This window comes from Aquila chrysaetos, chromosome 26, assembly GCF_900496995.4.
Source record: "Aquila chrysaetos chrysaetos chromosome 26, bAquChr1.4, whole genome shotgun sequence".
Lineage (NCBI taxonomy): Eukaryota > Metazoa > Chordata > Aves > Accipitriformes > Accipitridae > Aquila > Aquila chrysaetos.
The window spans coordinates 2,674,461-2,694,309 of record NC_044029.1 but is presented as its reverse complement, the minus strand read 5'-3'; the positions used below and the strand labels follow the sequence as shown (position 1 = coordinate 2,694,309).

The following is a 19,849-nucleotide window of genomic DNA, read 5'->3' as shown; positions in this document are numbered from 1 at the left end:
ACTCTATTTCAATGCTGAACAAGAAAAAGGGACCTGAAGATATTAGAGGAAGCAAAGACCTGCTCCAGTGTACATGGAGGGTAAAAACCCCTGCCTTTTTATTTAAAGAAAGAATTAAAGTGGATATTTCATGCATGATTACATTGAAGCAAACCTAATGCTGAAAAGCATCAAGGTACTTTACTCCATGCTGTTAAGAAACAAGGTCTGGTGTAAGAAATCAGAGAGCTGTAATCTCTTCCAAATGGAAAGGAAAGTTGCAATTCTCTGTATGTGTTCACGTGATAGCAACATCTGGTGATAGTATTTGAAACGTAGGAGTCTACGTGACGTTATTCCTTGCAATCACAATAACAGATTAATATTTTCCAGGTTGGTTGACTAAAACCAGGGATACACAGCTGTTTAGCAACTTTTAATTAACTGGGATTTTTTTTTGTTTTTTAGTTCTCTAGCTTTCCTATGATCTGAGACAAGCACTTGACATTTCCCAGGGCAAAGAAAGGAGTGTTTTCCTCTTAGGAATAGTCTTTTTCCCTCCTTCACAAAAATCCACCTACATTTGGCCCAGTTAAAAGCTTCTGAAAAGCTGTAATCTGCACATACTCAGAAGGTTTGGTGAGGCATAATGTCTAAAGTCTCCCTCCGATTCTTCCACGGGCCCAATTCTGACTAGATGCTGCAGGCACCTCTGCCCTGAAAATAACCTGAGTAGAGAGGCACCAAACGAGGTCCTTTCTAATGACCGGTACCTGCTCCTCCAGCAACCTCTCTCTGATCCGAATCCTGGTTCACCCACTGTTAGCAGACTGACAGGGCCATCAGCGCATCAAAGCGACAGATGACCGTGCAATGGACATACAGATTCCAGCTCTAAACGAGCTCTTCATATTTTATCAAACTGCATATAAAGAGGAAATTCACTCAGAGATCTATTATTGGAAGATTGCTGGCAAGGCAATACAGGCAAGAATTACAAAGTCAAGGAATAAAAGAATTACGATGCTGCTGCATTATGGAACAGTATGTAATTGTATGATTTTATGCTATTTTCTCAAAGTCGTCCTTCACAGCACAGATGGATCCTCTACTGTGCAGCATGTTGTCATATACTCAGCACTGTGTTATCATTAGTTATCGTGTAGTCAGTATTTTATTCTCACCTCATTTCATGGCCCCAAACCCCTTCCCTAAACTCTATTCAATTCCTGCTCTGAAGATAGGATGACTAATATTGTCATTTTCATGATGCTCCTAAGTGCTTTACAAATGTCAATCAATTTATTTTCACAACACCCTGTGACTTCTGGCATTTTATAATCACCACTTTAGTGTGGGGGACCTGAGACACACAGACAAAGGTTCAAAAATATCAGTCACTTTGGATGTCCAATTACAATATCTATTGGCTGATTTTCCAAGTGCTTGTATTCAAAACTCCACTTCTATTGATCTAATTTGCAGCACTGTGTGCTCAGCACTTGTATAAATCAGACTCCAGACTCCAGTCAAATATGCAAAATGCCAGTAACATACAATTAGTGACTGTTTATGAGGCAATTACCTAAATAACTTACCAAGCATTATCCAAGGGCTTTGTGGCAAAAGCAGGTGTAAATCTGTATTTTCATAGCTACAGCTATTCCTCTAATCACAAGTCTTTCTACCATTCTTCCTTCATTCCTCTTCCTCACTCCACTTTCTCATCTCCATAACAGATCTGCAGACCAGGCACAGATGCCTGTGCAGGTGCTGTCATGTCCTCAGTACCATGCTACTCTTAGTCACCAGATATTCCTATCATGTTTCCACCTTGTTGTGAATGCATGGATACATGCCCTGCAGGGACGCCTGATCATATATTTCACTATTAAAATCTGCTTCATCCCCACTTCTCAGTCCTACCAGTCACGTAAAGCTGGAACCACACAGGTCGGGGCTGGAAGGGAGCTTAAGAGATCTTTCCCAGGGTGCCTAGGTGCACCCCATGACCTGCAGGTGTTTGTCTAACCCGTTCCTAAAACCAGGAATTCTCTCTAGTGAATTAATTCTTGTGTTAAAATCCAAATTTTCAGCCTAAATTTTTATTCCTTCAGTTCAAATTCCAGCCTCCAGTGCTGAGCAGGTAAGGATGGTGTTCCATGAATAACATGGAAACTGGTCCTGTAATTAAAGATTATAATGCACTCAAGGAAGGAAAGCAAGATTGCATAGGTAGCCTGAGATCCAGCATTTTCTAACTTTTGAGTCTGAAATCAAAATAACTTTTCCTTAGTACACAGTTATTGTGGGAATAACGTATTTTGTGGATACTTTTAACGTTTGTTGCTTTTCCTCAATATTTAACCATTCTTTCCTTTGAAATATTTTAAAAGCTAATACAAAAAGAGTAGAAAAAGATCGAGTGTTAGCCATGCTTAGGCTGACCTCGGGACCTTAAAAGTAGACTCTTTAAACAACAAACTATCTTTTCTACTGATCCAGAGCAACCCGGTCTAGTGGAAGGTGTCCCTATCCATGGCAGGGGGCTTGGAACTAGGTGATCTTTAAGGTCCCTTCTTTAAGGTCCCTTCCAACCCAAACCATTCTCTGATTCTATATAAATCAATCTTCTAGTAGCAGCAGGCAGTTTATTTAAACCAATTTTCAAGCTAAAAATTATTGCAAACTACAGACTAAATACTATGTCCTCATTTCATGTGAAATGACACAGTAGCAGTTGATGGGAAAGAAAACCTTAATCCAAACTGATGTCCTCCTCTTTAGGATTCTGTGTGAAGACTCCAACACCACAAGGTGATGAATGACATTTAGCACTTGCCCGTATCAGTAGCTCTAGCTGTGGAGCAGCAGACTACTTTTTATCATTTTGACTGCAGATGGAGGACATCCAGTTTTCTCTTCACTATTGACTGAGAATATATAGTCCTAACCAATAACATGGGCTGTGGAAACTTTCCCACCTGCTGAAGAGGAACTAATTCCTCAGTCCAGAGCATTGAAAGTATTGAGCAAAAATGTGCGACTTTCAAATGATTCCTCTTTCTTGGGAGTATTTTAACACCTGCCATGCATCAGGAATCATTCACATAATACATAAAAAATAAAATACAAGAAAAATACCCACACGTTTGTGCAACATGCCTTAGAGCAGGACGTTGTAGACTTGCGAGACCTTTTTCAACATGGCATTAGGAATAGGTTGAATTTGGGGTGGGGGTGTGTGTCTAAAATGTCTATATGTGGCATCTGAGAATAAGCGTGGTGAAAACAGACTGGTCACAGAAATTGTAAGTGTATGTAAAAATGAGCCCTCATTCTGTCTTTCTCTATTTCTCTTTACACCAGGAAATTTAACTGGGGAGCACAGACACTCTGACATTTGGAAATTTAGTCCCAAACGCGATTCCAGTCAGAAATGCAGCCCCTTGAAAATAATCAGATCCAATCAAATGCAAAAGGTGTGACCTAAAATATCAAAATACAAAGTGTTGATACGAGCTCCCTTGGAGAGAACACAGTAGGAACGGATCATCAGACCACAACTCGATAAGGGTAACAGACAGCAAGGAAGCAAAGGCATTGGATAGGAGAAACCAAGTGAAGGTGTTGTAATGAGAGGAGATTAAATCTGGTCAAGTGCGGAAAAACCCCACGGACATTGCAACAGGGTTTCTGAAAGAGGGAACACAAATGAAAGTTAAAGACAAGCGGGAACTTTTGATACACAGAAACATCTTAATGGCATTTGTAGCTCAACAATTTCAAGAGTCTCTCTTTAAAGAAAGCATAAAGCAGATCTCTGAAAAGTAAGTGCAAGCATTTGAAAACGTGAAAGGAAAATGGTAACTCTCCTTCAGCAACATCGATCGGCTGGGCTGGGGATTCCTGTGGGCAAATGCAGTTGTGCAGCTTGTACACACCTGGTCCTGAGCTAGTTCCTTGAGCAAAGAAGATAAGCTGGTACTTCTAAGATACTAATCTCATCCTGAGGTAGACATCTGAAACAGATCAGACGAATGACCCTGCAAAAATGTCCATTTATATCCGCTGGCCATACGGGGAGGCACGACTGAGCAGGTCACCCTAAGGCATCTAGAACCCCACTGAAAGCAGCCACTGATTTCATGTGAATGTTACGAAATGCTTGCTGACTTTTTGAGAAATACAAACAAATTTTCATGGGGACTCACCCTGAGGGTTATTGACCGAGGTGGTTTCTGAGGAGGGTCTTCGTGAAGCCTGTCTCCCAAAGATGCCAGAACGCGCTTCCGGTGGCCAATCAAGCTGATTTTTAAGACCTGAAATAATGACAAAAATACCTCATTAAAGAGAACACATTGCAATCATTAAATGAAGAGCCATTCAGAGTGAAGCCATTTTCTCTTTAAACCTTTTAACAAGTTAGTCCACTACACAGGCTAAGCAGACAGAGAGCAGTGCGAGGCAAACAATCAGCAGAGAAAATGAGAGGCGAGATCAAACAGAGGAAAAACCCTGTAAAATGAAGGAAGAAACCAAAGCAGGTACAGATGTGGAAAACTGGAAAAAAAAAAAAAAAGTAGGCTCAAAAATTAATAAGAAGGAAAGGAAAATGAAATAGGAAGAGAAGGCAGCAGACCGGGAGCAAAAACAAGGGAAGGGGAGGAAGAGACTGGAGAAGGAAATGTAGAGGTGCAGGGAAACAGCAAGTGATGAGGATTAAAGGGATTCATGGGATGGATGAGGAAGAGAGTGAGGAACAGCCACTGAATGCTTAGAGAGGGCAAGAAGGAAAAAAAAGGAACCACACAATGAATTAATGTTATCACTTGTAGATCTATTCACCATGCCTTTCACTGGTAATCTCCAAACGACACACACAGTTTGCACAGTTTGCATTATCGTGTAGAATCATCCTTGCATAAGAAACACAGGACAGACAAACTTTGTCCTGGAGGTCTACTACTTTTATCAGATGCAGTGAAAAAAAAATCTCTGTTGCACACAAACGTGACCATCAGTGGATAGGTTGAAATACCTTGCATCTGTCCAAATTCCAAGAACGCTGCCAAAAAGGTGTTCCAAATTTACTGCAACCACTCCCCACTTGTATCTTTCTGTGTCCCTGCCACATAGAGAACCACAGGATAACAGAGAGGGCAGGAGAAGCAAGTTGGAAACTTAAGCATCAGTGGAAAAATAATCTTATTTCAATGCTATTCTTTAATGACTACAATGGCTTCAGAGTGTAAAGCTGCTCTAATTGTAGAAGCAAGCCTCTGCTCTGCAAACAGCAGTGTCCTCATGTAACTCTTCCAGACTGTATATAAGGCTTCATACACCAGAGCTGCCTCCATTCCCTTTCAGAAGACAGTACTTCCCACTATATTTAGGACCACCGTGTGTCAACACCCTTCAGTTGAGAGGAATTTCTCACTCAACCTAGAAAAAGTAATAGTCCCCAAAAAACCCTGAAAATGCTACCTCTTAATTGAAAAATTACCTCGGTTTAAGCAGTACCACTAAGAGCTACCATTCACGAGAACAAGCAAAAAAAACCCAAACGCCAGCAACTCCCCTATGCCATCTCTTAGATCCACTATCTCAGGATATGGTACAGCAACATGCCGTCATTATTCTGGTGGGTGAACTCCTGCCTACCCGTGGGCGCATGAATTCGTCCACACTTCCTCTCTTGGATGTCTCTGCACTATCTGATATTGTTGAACATCAGGAACATCTTGTTTGCCCGCATCTACAAAGCGATGCGCTATGACATGAAACAGATGGAGGCCTTCCTCCGAGAGGCAGATTACAGGGATGCTGCAGACCCTGCAGCTCAAGAGCAGACCCAAGCTGCAGAGTCCCACAAGCCTGCAACGTGCTCTCCTATGAGTCTAAATCTGGAGAAGCACGAGTGAAGCTGAGATAGCGCAGCACGTGCTGGAGGCATGCAGGAGACTTAGTTATGTATTCAGTCTACATTGAATGTTAAACAGAAGGGTGCACAGTTTATCTCCGTATTTAACTATATGAAACACGTGAGTGAACTACAGCTGCTTTAAGCATTACTCAGGTAATGTACTTCAGTGAACTTGCTTCTTTCATAATGCTTCCCCATCACCAAGAGCATTTACCCAGAGATTTTTAAGTCAAGCTACAGTCCTTGGGTTGTTTCGAGGTCCTTACTGCTCTGAGTGCCTTCTTAGCTATATCAAACCACACACAGCAATTCTCTTTGACTTCACAGAGCTGTTGAACAACAGAGAAAAGGACGCGAGTCTTGAGGGACTTTGCACATAAGAGATCAGCAGATGGGTCTAAATGGTTATTATTATTTCAAAAACTGTGCTCAATTTGAAAGAAATACAGATCTTTAAACACTGTAAGCGCTGCTAAGCTTATTCCACATTTTGTTTTTCCATTACAATGGTGGTCACCCCAAATCTGAGGTGGTAGGGATTTAAAGATGCAACCTACAGAAACACATGGTCCTCAGCCAACAGGCAGCTGGAGCCCAGGCTCACCTGGACCATATACCCTGTTACCTGAAGACGGCTGTATTCTTCTGGAAATGGACTCCATAGTAATTTTCTTACTTGGAAAACCTGTTACTCAACTTACAAATATAAAATGCTGTTTTCTGAAACATTTCTGTAGTTGAGTTAGGAGAGTTTAACAAACACCCTGAAACCTTGGTCTGTGATGGATTATCCTTGACAGTATTTATCAAAAATGTCAAATATCATAAATATAGGTCAACGGTGTGCAATGGCAAAGTTGCCTAAAGCAGTATCTTAGAAACATCTTAAAGTTGTGTATCAGGTAACCGTTAAAAGTCTTGCACTTCTTTAGCCCACAAGTTAGTTCCCCATGAATATTTTCTATATACCAGGTAATGGTGAACACAGTAACACTGAGCTATAGGGACAGTCAATACAATGCATGTAAGTGCTATGCAGTGAAGCATTTTGTCAGCTGGATTGTAGCCTACTTAATACAGGACAGTGAAATGAGCTTTGCAGTGTGGCTGCAGGAATCAGCTACAACATGTCATGAAACTGTTCAGAGTAGCTTGAGGTCCTCCACAGCCTATTATTTTGTTACTGTGACAAAAAAAAAAAAAAAAAAAAAAAAAAAAAGCACGTATATGACATGCCTCTTTCCACACCAACAGCAGGATACCTGAGACAAAAATAATACAACTCCATCTCATATATTTGCTTATATTTGATGCTGTAGTAAAATTAAAGGACAATGAATGGGGCAAGTCATTTGTCCAAAGAAATTACACATGCACACAAATTTAATCCTATTTTTACCTCCATATTCTCCAATGATTAGCATACAAAATGAAATTCCACTAGGAAATGTAAGAAATCCACAAATGTAACCAATGTAACACTTTGCATTTATATTTCTGACTTAGTTGACAGATGTTTTAAAAAACAAACACATGTAGCCCAGTAACTCCCTGATGACTGTGTATGTGCGGATGCTGAAATTAACAAGTAATTCCATTTAAAACTGAGCATTATTTTTGCAACGTTCCTCTGCCTGATCTTTTCTTCTGATTGAATAATATGATCGAATACTGTATTTTATAATTATCCTACTTGTTTTTTTTTAAAAATAGTATTATAAAGATTGCTGAAATTAAAGACATCAATTCCCTTTCTTTTGGAATAATCTGGAAAGTTCCTGTATGGGCTAAAATTAGTACCATAATAGCGCAAGCAGTTTGGACTAAAGACGTATCAGCAATCAGACACTAGGAACTAGCTACAAAGTGGAAAACTAGAGAGTGATCAGAATAGTACTAGTGATTCTCTGGTAGCAGCATCAGACACGTCAGAATTTAAGAAGAAAAATGGTAAATACAAGCCAACCAGGTGTGATCTTCCTATCTCTGCAAGTAAACAGCCCAAAACACTAGCTAAATTTGATTTTATTAACCAGTTTACTGCTGGTTATATTGGAATAAACTCCAGGCTATCTGGAATTGCAGGTGAAGGATACACTGAGTATTACCACAGTGCTGCCCCACAGGGCTAATCCAAAATAACGGCAGTGCCCGGAATACCCAGGAAGGGAGCCCAGACTAACCAGTACAGCTCACCTGATCACCATGACTGGTTTAACTGAAAATTTGAAAAAGCATTAAATACACTTGCTATCTAAATTCCCAGCATGGACAACTGTTCAAAATTTTACAAATCGTATTCACAGAACTGCTGTCAGTGATGAACAGTTAAAGCAAAAAAAACCCCATACCAACCAAATAAACAAAAAAGCGAAAAAAAAAAAAAAAAAACCATGCCACCCATGCTGACCAAGATTACATGGTGTAATAATGGGCATATTTTGAAAGATAAATATGCCTGAGTCAGCTGTGATATTGAATGCCCATTGGCTTACCAATACCAGACACAGCCAAACCCAGTCGCAACCATATTAAACTTCTGCTGTGTTTTTCACATTGGGATACTTTATGCTCTTTCTCATCCTGACTGCAACTGCCGATTCCTTCCAACCCTAAATTATCACAAACTCTTACCGTTTTTTAACAAAGCAGGGATTTTCCTATAGAGCCTTGACCGCCCAGCAAAGCACAGGCAGGTGAGAACCAAGCGGCTCCAAATGACCCTGCAGACCAGAGACCTGGTGCAAGGCATCTCTGGTTTCCACGACTGCACTGGAAGCAATTGTTTATCACACCTCTGAAGAGGCTGGTAAGAGACTTATGATTTCGTATCATAATGATATGAAATATTCTCTAAATAAAGGTAATCTTGGTCCCCGGGTTGTTACACTCCTCTGAGCTGCAATGCTGCACATTGCTTGCTGCCAGAGCAGGGGTGTTACAATGCTGTTCAGCTGTTGCCATCCCAGTCAGATTCAGGTGGACGAGATTTATTATTTTTTGCAGAAGTTCTCAGGACAGCCTGTGGTACTACCGAGGCTGCTGGAATTTTTGTCCTGACTTCGCCAGACAAGCCATTTTTGTCATTAAACTGTTTTCTGAATTCTCATTAGTTCAAGAATTGGCGGACTGAAAACACTAGGTGCTAGTACTTTTGGCTCCACTAGAGATAAAAAAAGTAACAGCAATTTTGGGCTTGTAATCGATAACCGTTAGTATTTCAGTGGGAAAATATTAATTTAACTTTTCATTAATAAAAATCAGGAAAATACAATGAAACAAGACCTGGCCAATACTGAGACATGGCCACTTTACCTCCTGAGGATGTGTCTCAGGCTACCTGCTGAACCGCTTTTTAAAAACAAATTTTTAATAAAAAAGAAGTTAAATCCATGGCCTTCAAAAATAAAGTTAAATCACAGTTTAATGATTTTTTAAGCTTCAGATGTAAGGACAAACATTACATATGTGCATTTTTATTACATGAGGCTCAAAACCCCATAAATCAGAAATCCTAAAAGTCTATTATACATACAGACAAACACAAAGATTATTACGATAATGATTACCTATTCCAAGAGACAAGGCTGCAAATATTATTTATGTGAAAAATACCAAGCACTAAGCAGGTCTGTACATAAAGCGAAAACAAGCCTTCTGTTTTCACAGGCAGTAAGTGGAAAAAGTATTGGACAGTTTGAGAGGTGGAATACATTCCTAAACTGAATCCTAGGGGACAGACATCTCAGACTGTTCCCTCCGCTGATGACTTGCATTTCCACCTCTGTGCTGAGCTAATGTCCAGTCACTGGTTCAGGGGTATTATTGCTGGCCAACCTCCTTGAGGTCTTCAGTGTTACTCATCTAGCACTATGAGAGAGCAACTGCAATACCAATATGTTATCCCACAATATTTTGCAGGATCACTTACACAGCAGATAAATTATAATTAAAGTTACTGGTACTACAACACATTTCATAATGAGCTAATCATTTATTTATCTATTTTTAATACGCAATTATCAGCAAAGCACATTAATCTGTACACAAGCATGAAATATAGCTAGTGTAACAAGAAATAGGAGATAAAATACAAATCTCCGTAGAAAATTTTAAAAGCTCTAGAACTGATCCTTTTTCTGATCTTGATTCAATTTCATCACGGACTTAACTCCAAGCAAAAGGAAAAAATACACATTCAAGTCCCTTTAAAGAATGGGACATATTTGTCTACTAAATAAATAACTTTTTTTTTTTTTTTTTTAAACACACTCAAGGTTTCTAATAACATACAGTAATGAATGTCTTCATAATACCAGAAGCAGCAAACAGCTATTCGCTGCTAGGAGTAAAAATGCAGATTACTTTAGCTCACAGTTATAACTAATGCAGTCATTAAAAGGTAAGCTCTGTAATGTGAGAATACAATCAGTTAATTACACAGATATTAATATCTTAGAATTGAAAATTGATTGTTTATTTCTATATCTTGCAATTATATACTCTCATAAAAATGGTAGTAAAAATAATGAAAAAAACCTAAGATGGTGTTAAGTATCTCCTTCTAACAGTACAATTTAATGGAGGTTCTTCTACGCATTTTGGAATTTTAATCATCATCATGTAGATACACAACAACTACAGAAAGAATGTCTTCAACATACAGAAAGAAAAGCCAAACACTGGACAGGAGCACCTGGACCACGCACCAGAACAAATGTTGTTAAGAGATGATATTTAGCACACACTCAGTTTCACAGTATACTTGCAAGCTACCAGCTGTATGCGTGAAGATCTAATTATTATTGTATTAAAGCATTTTCAGTTTAATAAAATTATTTTGCTGTATTGTAAAACATTCACAGTAAAAGCATGGGCTCCACCCTTGAACACCTAGTTCAAGCCAAGCCGATGCGCCAAGGCTACCTCCAGCTTGCATCCAGGCTGTGCTACGGAGCGGTTCGCACAGAACTCCGCACACAGCGGTCCAGAACACACTTATCCCCTAAAGTATTAAATAGCCCAGAGTTACAAACTTGACCATGCGTTCTTGTCCTGCTGCTAGCATTAATATTTATCCAGTTTTTTTAAGGGAAGAGCTGTAAAAGAATCGTAAAGATAAAAATGCGAAAAGCGTTTGATCCCACCTGCCTTACAAAGGGACCTGGGAGCCAGGCGGGAGCAGTTTTTTGCACGGCCAGCTCCTCATCAGCTTCTTTACTTGACCACAGAAGAGCTAACACTGGTACAAATAAATGGGCAGGAAAGTACGACCGAGGATGGGGGAAGAGGAAGGGGTGGAAATCTCCTCTTCAGCAGCTGCTTCTGCTTACAGAGGTGCAAGCCAAACGTGAGATACATCCACCACAGGGAGATCTCAGCTTCTCTCAAACTGGACCACCCGAAAGAAGAGACCAGCTAGCACACACACAAAAAAATAAAAATAAATTTGTAAAGAACCCTAATGCCAAAGTTTTAACAGAAAACACGGTCTATGAGCCTATGCTTTTTAGTATTCAGCAGTTACTAAATTTAGTTTTCTAGCTTGTCTGTCAGGTGTCTGCCATCTTCCCCCTGAGGACTGGAACAAACCTGTCAGAGACAGGGTAGTCATTTCATGAAGAATGTTTTTGTTTCTCATAACTGCTTCCAACTTATCAGTAACCAGTGGAGTCACCCTACTGCAGAGTGGCTACTCAGCCTTGGCCCCACTGCTTCCTTTGACAGCATTCGGCACACTGGATGTAATAAAACTCATTTTGTGATGTGCTAATATAGGCGCCGTTGACTCTCTTTTAGGTACCATGTGTTATGCTGCCCAGGGATGTCACCTCTGTCAAGATCTTAATTTCATGACTTTACAGGAAATAGGCACCTACATACACGACATGATGGAAAGAGGGTCCTCAATTATCGCTCCATCTGCTCTGCAGCAACAGCCAGCTGACCAATTTCATCGCTTTTCTTTCAGCAAGGACACTCCCCAAAAGAATAAACTTTGAATGACTGATAACCTCAGGATAGGTTATGACATGACATACAACCTTCGCATAAAAATAAAAAATCCTCCACCAACTTATCTTCCCAATTGTCTTACACTATCCTGGTTTGCAATCCTTGCTCATTACATAATTATTTAATTAAACTCATTAAAACAATTACTACAGGTTCTGGAAGAAAATAATGGCTTGAAATAAATTGTACCAGCCCCTCTCCCTGGGTTTCACACCTCCCTCCACCTTTGTCAACCAATCTCATCCTTTAACACCAAATGGAAGAAGCTACTACATAGGTAAAAGCTACCAATTCATCTCAACTGCAGCTGTCATAATCTACTGTTTTCTTTAAGGCAGTCTAATTGATTAGCATAACTAAAATAAATTAAGACCAATTTTGTCTAACCTACATTTGGTTTGGATTGTGACGCTGCTTGTCAGATTCTGAACCCCAAACCTTGTCCATTTTCCAACTAGATGATACAGCTTTAAAAAAAGCTATCAGTTCTCCCTTATATCCTTGCCTCGTTTATATCCTTTATGCTATCATAACTGTAGCAACTCTACTACTATCTTAAAAAAAGGCAACGGCCACCATGGCAGAGCAGAATCATACATCATAGCCAGAGCCGGCATCATGCTGTACTTTGACTCTTAATCTGTGAGGAGGAAGCACCGTGGGTGGGAGAGAACAGGCTCTATGAGCACAGCAGGACTGCTGGATTAACTCTGCCAGGGGCAGCAAGGGGACAGCAAATAATTTCTCAAAATATCTTTTTCTTTCATGCCTTGAGGTAAGAGCAGGAAGGAACACCATCAAAAAGTGGGGTTACAAAAGGATACAAACAAAGTAGCAAAAATATTCATCCGTCAATAGCTCAAGTAAGTTCTTCCCTTGTGGCTCCGAGCAACACGACAAATTCCAACATAAAAGATTATTGTCTGCATGATCTGAGATAAATTGAAACCGCAAGGCCGTTCGGATCATACCCATCTTCTTATGCAGATTCCTTCATTAAACATTCAACATTAGTCTGGCTTAAGGAAGAAACATTTTTGTACATAACCAAATTAGAACAAAGCAAGTGGGCAAGCTGTACTGAAGAGCTCTCCAAACAGGAGGCTGATTTTGTAATACAGTTAAAAAAAAGATAAACTGAGCTTCATATTAACACTGAAAACCAGCAAAACTCCGGTCATCTCAAACTTCTTATTTTATAAATTAAAAAGAATACAGATGTGTGTATCTTTTTGAATTCCACAGTTTGGGCAGATACATTATTAATGAAGCATTCTGGCAAAACCCACCAGTGAATGGGTTATCATGGGAAAGGCTTTCTTGCTATAAATTCTATTTGAATTTTCTCAGTGAGAAGGGCTGCACAGGACTCCTCATACAGGGTAGTGTAGCATGTTTTCTTCACCTCTGGTCTTTCTCTCTTTTTTCTTCAGCCTTATCAAAAGTTCCTGAAAAAGGAAAGTTCTCTTCAAAGGGAGTGTCAAAAAGAGGATAAACCTAATGTCCACGGCTCAGGCTTTGCTCTTCTGGTTCTTTACCTTAGGCCCATCCAACCCATGCAATAAAGTTGAGAGAAGGAAAGACAGTGCCAAGGAGTTCATTCTCCGCTTTCCCCATCAGCAGTAGTAACACCAACAGTCGTTATTTTGCAGAGAGTGTTCCGTGAGGGCATTTTTGGACCTGCACGAAACCGAAAAGACTTAGCAGACCTGTGGATGCAGCCAAGTGCAGGACAGCAGCCCCACGCTGCAAGAAGCCAGAGGCCCCAAATCATGTCTATAATGATTCCCAAACCACTCTTAATGTTGTCAAGAATCTCCCCAATGTCTAGTCATGCCTTTTAATAATCCTAAATATGGCAATTTAGCAAAATATCCTTAACCCAACGATTAACCATTCTGATTCTTGAATTATGTTTTCGTTAATATTTAACCTAAATTGTCTCTTCTCTAGCTCTTGTTCTGTCTTCACTGATTTATCAAAATAATTCATCATTATCTCCTTTATAACATCCACTTACATGTTGGCAGAAAGTTATGTTTGCTCTCAATCTTGTTCCCACTGGAAGGAACATGCTCAACACACCAGCTATCTTGTTACAGGGTGAGACACAGCCATGATTTCTAACATACAACACAAGCAGAAAAAAGCCAGCAATCCCTCTTCCCCTCATCTAAAACACAACATAAACACGTAAAAATTTTACTTTAAAAATAAAAAATATAAACCAGAAAAAACCCCCAGTTCGCCTTTCTTTTGCAAGTCACGTATCATAACACACGAGTTTCGAATAACTCTCCCTCCTAAATTTGTTTTAACTGGACATAAGGAATCCAATGTATTAAGCACATTATCCCAGCTGAAACATAAAGGGAACCACACCAGGGGACAGAAATCTCCAAGTTTTTATACACACCCCTCTTGTTAGTATGCACAACATACATTCATATATCACTGTCCTTTTTTTGTGATATGCTGTTGACTAATGTTCAATCAAATACCCAGTAGCTCTACTCCTCTTGCCCAGATTATTCCCCCACTACTGCTGTTCAGTAACATACTCAGAGCTCATTATATTCTCTCATGTGATCTGTACTTCCAAAATAAATCACTTTCACATTTCTTCAATTAAACCTTACATAACTGATTCAGCCCATTTATGCATTATGAAGATTATACTCTCTTTTAATCCTATTTTACAAATGTTACTACAATGTTAAATAATCACCCTTCAGATCAGAAATAATGCCATGAAAATCCACCTTCGTTTGGGACGACAAGTTTGCAGACCTTTAATTTTGCTAGAGCTTGAAATGTTTAAAGCAGAGAAGAGACTAGTTTAAATGAATATTTATAGCCATTAATTTACAGTATTAGGTATAATAGCCAGCGGTATTATTGTGAAGCTGAGTAAGTTTCTACATCATCTTGTCACAAATGTGATCTGTACTGTAGTGCACATTAACTCACTATAACATAAGAAATCCTGTCATGAACATTTTACACCAAATCACCACATGAACTATGATTAATAATGAATCAGAAGAGTAGACTTATATGAATAACAAGCAAAGAGAAAAAACCCTCTTATTACAGACAATTAGATGATAACGTAACTCACATATTTGCTATGTTCTAATACGTAGCCACTTGGGATATCTTCAATGACTTACTTAGAGTTAACATGTATTTCTGAGTTGTACTAAAGAATTAACTAACATTTTGGGTTTTTCAAAAGAATAAGTAAGCCTAAATTTAGTCACTGTTAATTAAATGTAGTTTTAGAAACTCTACTCTTGAAGTACACATCTCATTTATGTGGGGTTTTTTAATTGTCCCCGTATTTGTGATCCAGAAAAGTGTAAGGCTTTTCTTATTTTAAGAACCCTGACATTTCAACTTACTTGTTTCTGCTGTAATATGAAGCTTTGAATCATAAAATATTTTCCATTCATGATTTGTGTTCATATTTTCTTATCAACAGATTTCTCACAGATACTCAACAGCGTAAGCAAACCAAATTTCTGCACAGAACTGAAAGTAAATGACTGTGTTACTTAGTAGTAGGAATGAAAAATACTGAAGGAAAAGGTTAAAACATGCTTTTGAAATGTATGTGATACAGAAACATAACAACAGGCTTACTCAGCTGCAGGCAATTTCTTAATTTTCAGGAACTCATTCGGTGTTTCACCCTAATTTGGTCCGAGACAGGTACAGCTGATCTTTTGTGAATTAATACCTATTACAAGGAATTTACCAAGTGCTGATGTTCCCTCCAAGCCCCCAGGACTCGGGTGCACTCCCTGGCCCTGAGCCCAGAGGACAGGACCAGCATTAGAGCGGTGCAGCCAGGTTTTCCCATGGAAGCGCAGCACGGATGGACCAGGAAAAATTCTCCAGATTCTTCGCGCTTGAAGAGTTGGAACAATAACGTAAAGCTAACAAAACTTTTTAAAAGAAAACACTAGAAGTACTGGCAATTCAGAGCTGCCCAGGAGGTAAAAAATCTGTATTTCAGTTTGGAAAACAGCGGGAGCAGAGCGTGGTGTGCCCACTCGCCCCCTGAAATTTCGAAATGTGTTCCCAGAAAACAGCTCTCCACTGGCAGAGCCCGCTGGGGATGGACACAGAATAGCCAGTTCACAACCAGCATGCTGCGATGCCGCGGGACAGAGGAGTTTGAAGCACAGTGGATGCTTTAATGGACGCATTTCCCCACCACCGTCCCACTGCAAACCAGCGCTGCTCAGGGGCACGCTGAATGTGTCCCTGCGTGCTTCATCGCTGGGATGCGCGGGCAGCACTGAACACCTTCCAAGAAAGCTACAACTATATAACATTACCATCTACATTCGTGTTACAGACCAACATGAACTAAGACGTCGCGCAGGTCAGGAATTCCTCTGCATCCATGGTCAGGGAGCAAAGGGGAAGGCAAATAAATGACAAAACACGGTGTGCAAATCATCAACCAAAAGACGGTGAGAGACACCATGAGCTACAACTAAGTCTTAACTGTACAAGGAATTATATCTGTTGAGAACTTAAAATGCAAATGTTAAGTTTTATTAATCTACTACTTAACTGCAGATACAACCCATGCAAGCTCCTGAAATAATACGGTAAAATGGGAATTTGGAACCTAAGAAAGATAAAATGAGTGCCAGAAATTTTAAGAGGATGAATAACACAGGAGAAGAATACGAAGACCAGAAAATGGGTCATTATAGTAATCAGCTGAGAAATAGCTAATAGAAGGATTTACATGTTACAATAAAATTAAAAGGTAACTATTTGAAGGATACCAGTAGGTGACATCACAAGGCACTTGTGAAAACCAGAGTACATGATTTTATTTGTTTGTTCTGGCTGTTCAGGTAACTTTCCTGTTTTCTTCTTTGCAAATTCAACTTCCTTCCCTCTCATCCATCAAACCTCCCTCTCTCTTTTCACATCTTATTTTCAGCTCAACAGACCCCAAATTCCTTTTCCCGTTGCAGCTTTGCTCCAGCTCCCCTTTATTTCTTTATCGCCCTCCACTCAGCTCAGCAATTTAATCTGCATTTGCAACCATATTCCCACCTCATCCAGCTGACCACTACAGAGGTGACAGGGAGAAACAACAACAAAAGGATGAGCAAAAACTGCTGACCAACAAGCAAAGCAAAAAGCCCGGGGAGAAATGGAAAGGAAGCTGCTGGATAATATCAGATTTGATTTAATGGCATCTGCTCTCTTCCATAAGCACCAAAATAACCATGTAATAAACATTTTTAATGTATGTTTAATGTCTATTATAGATGTCATTTATGGGATAACCACCCAAGCTTGCAGAAAGAGACCGCCTCATCCTTCAGCAATCTCTGTCCTTATTTTGCACCTCTAGGATACCGTTGAAATGGAGAGAAAAAACACCCACATACGTTTCTATTCTTTCGTAGTCTGTACAGTGAGTCTTCTGTACAAGCAGTGCTGCTAGGAGCACTGCAACGAGCTCCCCTCATCAGCTGTGACCTAGGACGACTTAGTATACTACCAGGCATAGTATGACTGTTTAATTATTTATTGAGATAAAACATCTAGAGAAAACAATGTTTTACCAATAGGAAGCATTTTGCAGAATGGCTATTCAATAATGTTTTGAAGAAGTGATTTTGTGAACATGGGCTCCTGCTATGGGATTCTTTTAAATCGTGCATCTAATTTTTAGCTATCTAAAATCTCGTGAAATCTGTTCACCAGGATACATTTTCTTACTGTCTCAACCAAAAATGATTACAGTGTCACGATGCAAATAATATTTGGAAAATATCAAATTTTACTTCTGTATGTTACCATTGTATTATTTTGCTAATAAATTTTGTAAGCCCCCAGGAATTGGCATATATGTTAAAATCATCTAGGGTCAGCTTTAGCAATTTACAAGCTTCAGTGGTTCAGAATTTCATATTTTTAAGAAAACATAGCATGTGTTTGTATCAGCAAGTTTCATCCGTCATTATCCATCTCCCTCCTACACCTTTCTAGTATAAAAAACCCCTTCTGCTTGCTGACAGAATAGTAATTTGGCTTCATTTAAATGCTAAAGCAGCATAGTCCAGCTATCTCATTTAAAATATGTGTAAAGCTGTGAAACAATTGACAAGCACAATGAAGAGCGTCTACCCTAAGATCTGCATGGAATTATTTTTCAATAGACACTAAAAAGCCAAAAGCCTAGACTAGCCAAATTTTTCTTCCACACATCAGGGAAGGGAAAAGGGCAATATTTACCTATCAGCTCACCACTTCATACCACCTGTTAAGATTAAAGGCCAGGTGATGTATACCCAGAATATATATATATATATATATATGTAGGCTTCTATTTGTGCAAGGGCAGTCACTCATTCTTGTAACTTCAAGCACATATTTATTCTGTGTGTCCAATAAGAAAATGTGCATTAACAAGGCCTGCATCAAATATAAAGTAAGGCCAAGAGGAATTTCCATGTACGAATAGTACAAAACCCCTAAATATAGAGCGCTCTATGGACAACAACTGGGCTGGTATCCCTCAGCAGTACCTTCCAGTGACCTGTGTTGACGAGTCTCCCAGACTTCTCTCCTCGTAAAGGTGTAGTTTTAAGGCATAAAATGAAGAGTATAATGAAACTTGAATTGGCATGATTCATCAAGTTGATTCCAAATCTTTGGTGTGCAAGTACACGGAAGTGTGTACATGGGGTTTAAAGAAATACACCCAGCTTTATGTAAAAATGCATGTTGTGTGCTACCATCTTTGCACACCCACACACGAATAGAAAGCAGGAAAGAAAACTGTGCAAGGGACCCCTCACACCACAGCTAGCCACAACATGCCTGAGAAACAGTGACCACCAAGGCCTGGATTTGATTAGCATCAAACTGTTCCATGTCAGAGCAAACTGGGAGCCGAGCCTCGTTATTTCTAGGGTGCACAGCTGAAGAATTATTCACTCGGATGGTCTCACACAGTCTATTTCAAGTTCCAAATCAAGGCAGCTTAGCTTCCCTCCCACAAGCGAAAATGCAGACACAAGCTAGCGTGCTAAAATTTTCCTCACAATGGCAGAGAAGGTACATGGGCAAATGAGATAGCAAAACCTGTTAAACTTTACAACTGAGACTAAGATGAGAAGAAAGCAACCGTCTTTTCTCTTTAAACTCTCTAATTCCTGAGAAGCTAAAAAACCGCAGAGATTTAGCAGCAGAAGAGTCACTAGTAAAATAGTTTGTTTCAGAGGGTAAACATAACTTTTGTTGTGCTGACTGCAAGAAGACAGTAACTGCCATTGGACACATCTATATTTCTAGATATAACCATCTCATTTACAGTTCAGTATTTTAAAGAAATGAAAACATGGAAGACCTGACCATAGTTCTAAACCTGCTTTGTACAACAAGACTAATGCAGGACTGAGTTAAGGAGCTGACCCATATACTGAAAAATAGGATCTAAAATTAAATAGGAAAATGTACATCATTATTTTAACTTAGCTCAAAGTTGCACAGCTAAAATCTCTGTGCAGCAAACTGAAAAGTTATCTACACACTGCAGATTATTATGCACTCAGTGAACACCCAACATTTATATCATTTTTGCTATGTTAGTGGTATTGAATTTTTCATGCATTTTAAAGTTGGATAAATGGTTAGGAAAATAATTCAATAGGTCAGACATTTCATTAACTTAAATATTAACAACAAAATCCTCCAAGCAGAATAAAAATGCTCTTTCCTGTGGACCTATGTACTTGTCCAGGGCAGCAGAACCCACTGAGAATCCTTCTCAGCTTGCCAGAAGGACCAGGGTGCCAGACGCCTGGGGCTGCACAACCTACATTCCCTGTTCAAATTGCTCGTGTTTAGTTCCTAGCTAACACTTTACTTTTCATCTAGATTTAC

At 39.5% G+C, this 19,849-nt stretch overlaps 1 protein-coding gene across 15 annotated transcripts in view; it reads right to left on the bottom strand.

Annotated features, from left to right (window-relative positions):
- The window catches only part of ANKS1B (ankyrin repeat and sterile alpha motif domain containing 1B), a 443,348-nt gene that overhangs the window by 49,378 nt on the left and 374,121 nt on the right, over positions 1–19,849 (bottom strand). For 14 of the 15 annotated variants that reach the window (XM_030002651.2, XM_030002653.2, XM_030002652.2 and 11 more), the window contains one exon: positions 4,194–4,301. In XM_030002651.2, the coding sequence (XP_029858511.1) occupies positions 4,194–4,301 (108 nt within the window). Of the gene's footprint in view, positions 1–4,193; positions 4,302–5,020; positions 5,040–19,849 lie in introns of those variants that run through there. The other variant, XM_030002664.2, reaches the window with a different exon arrangement.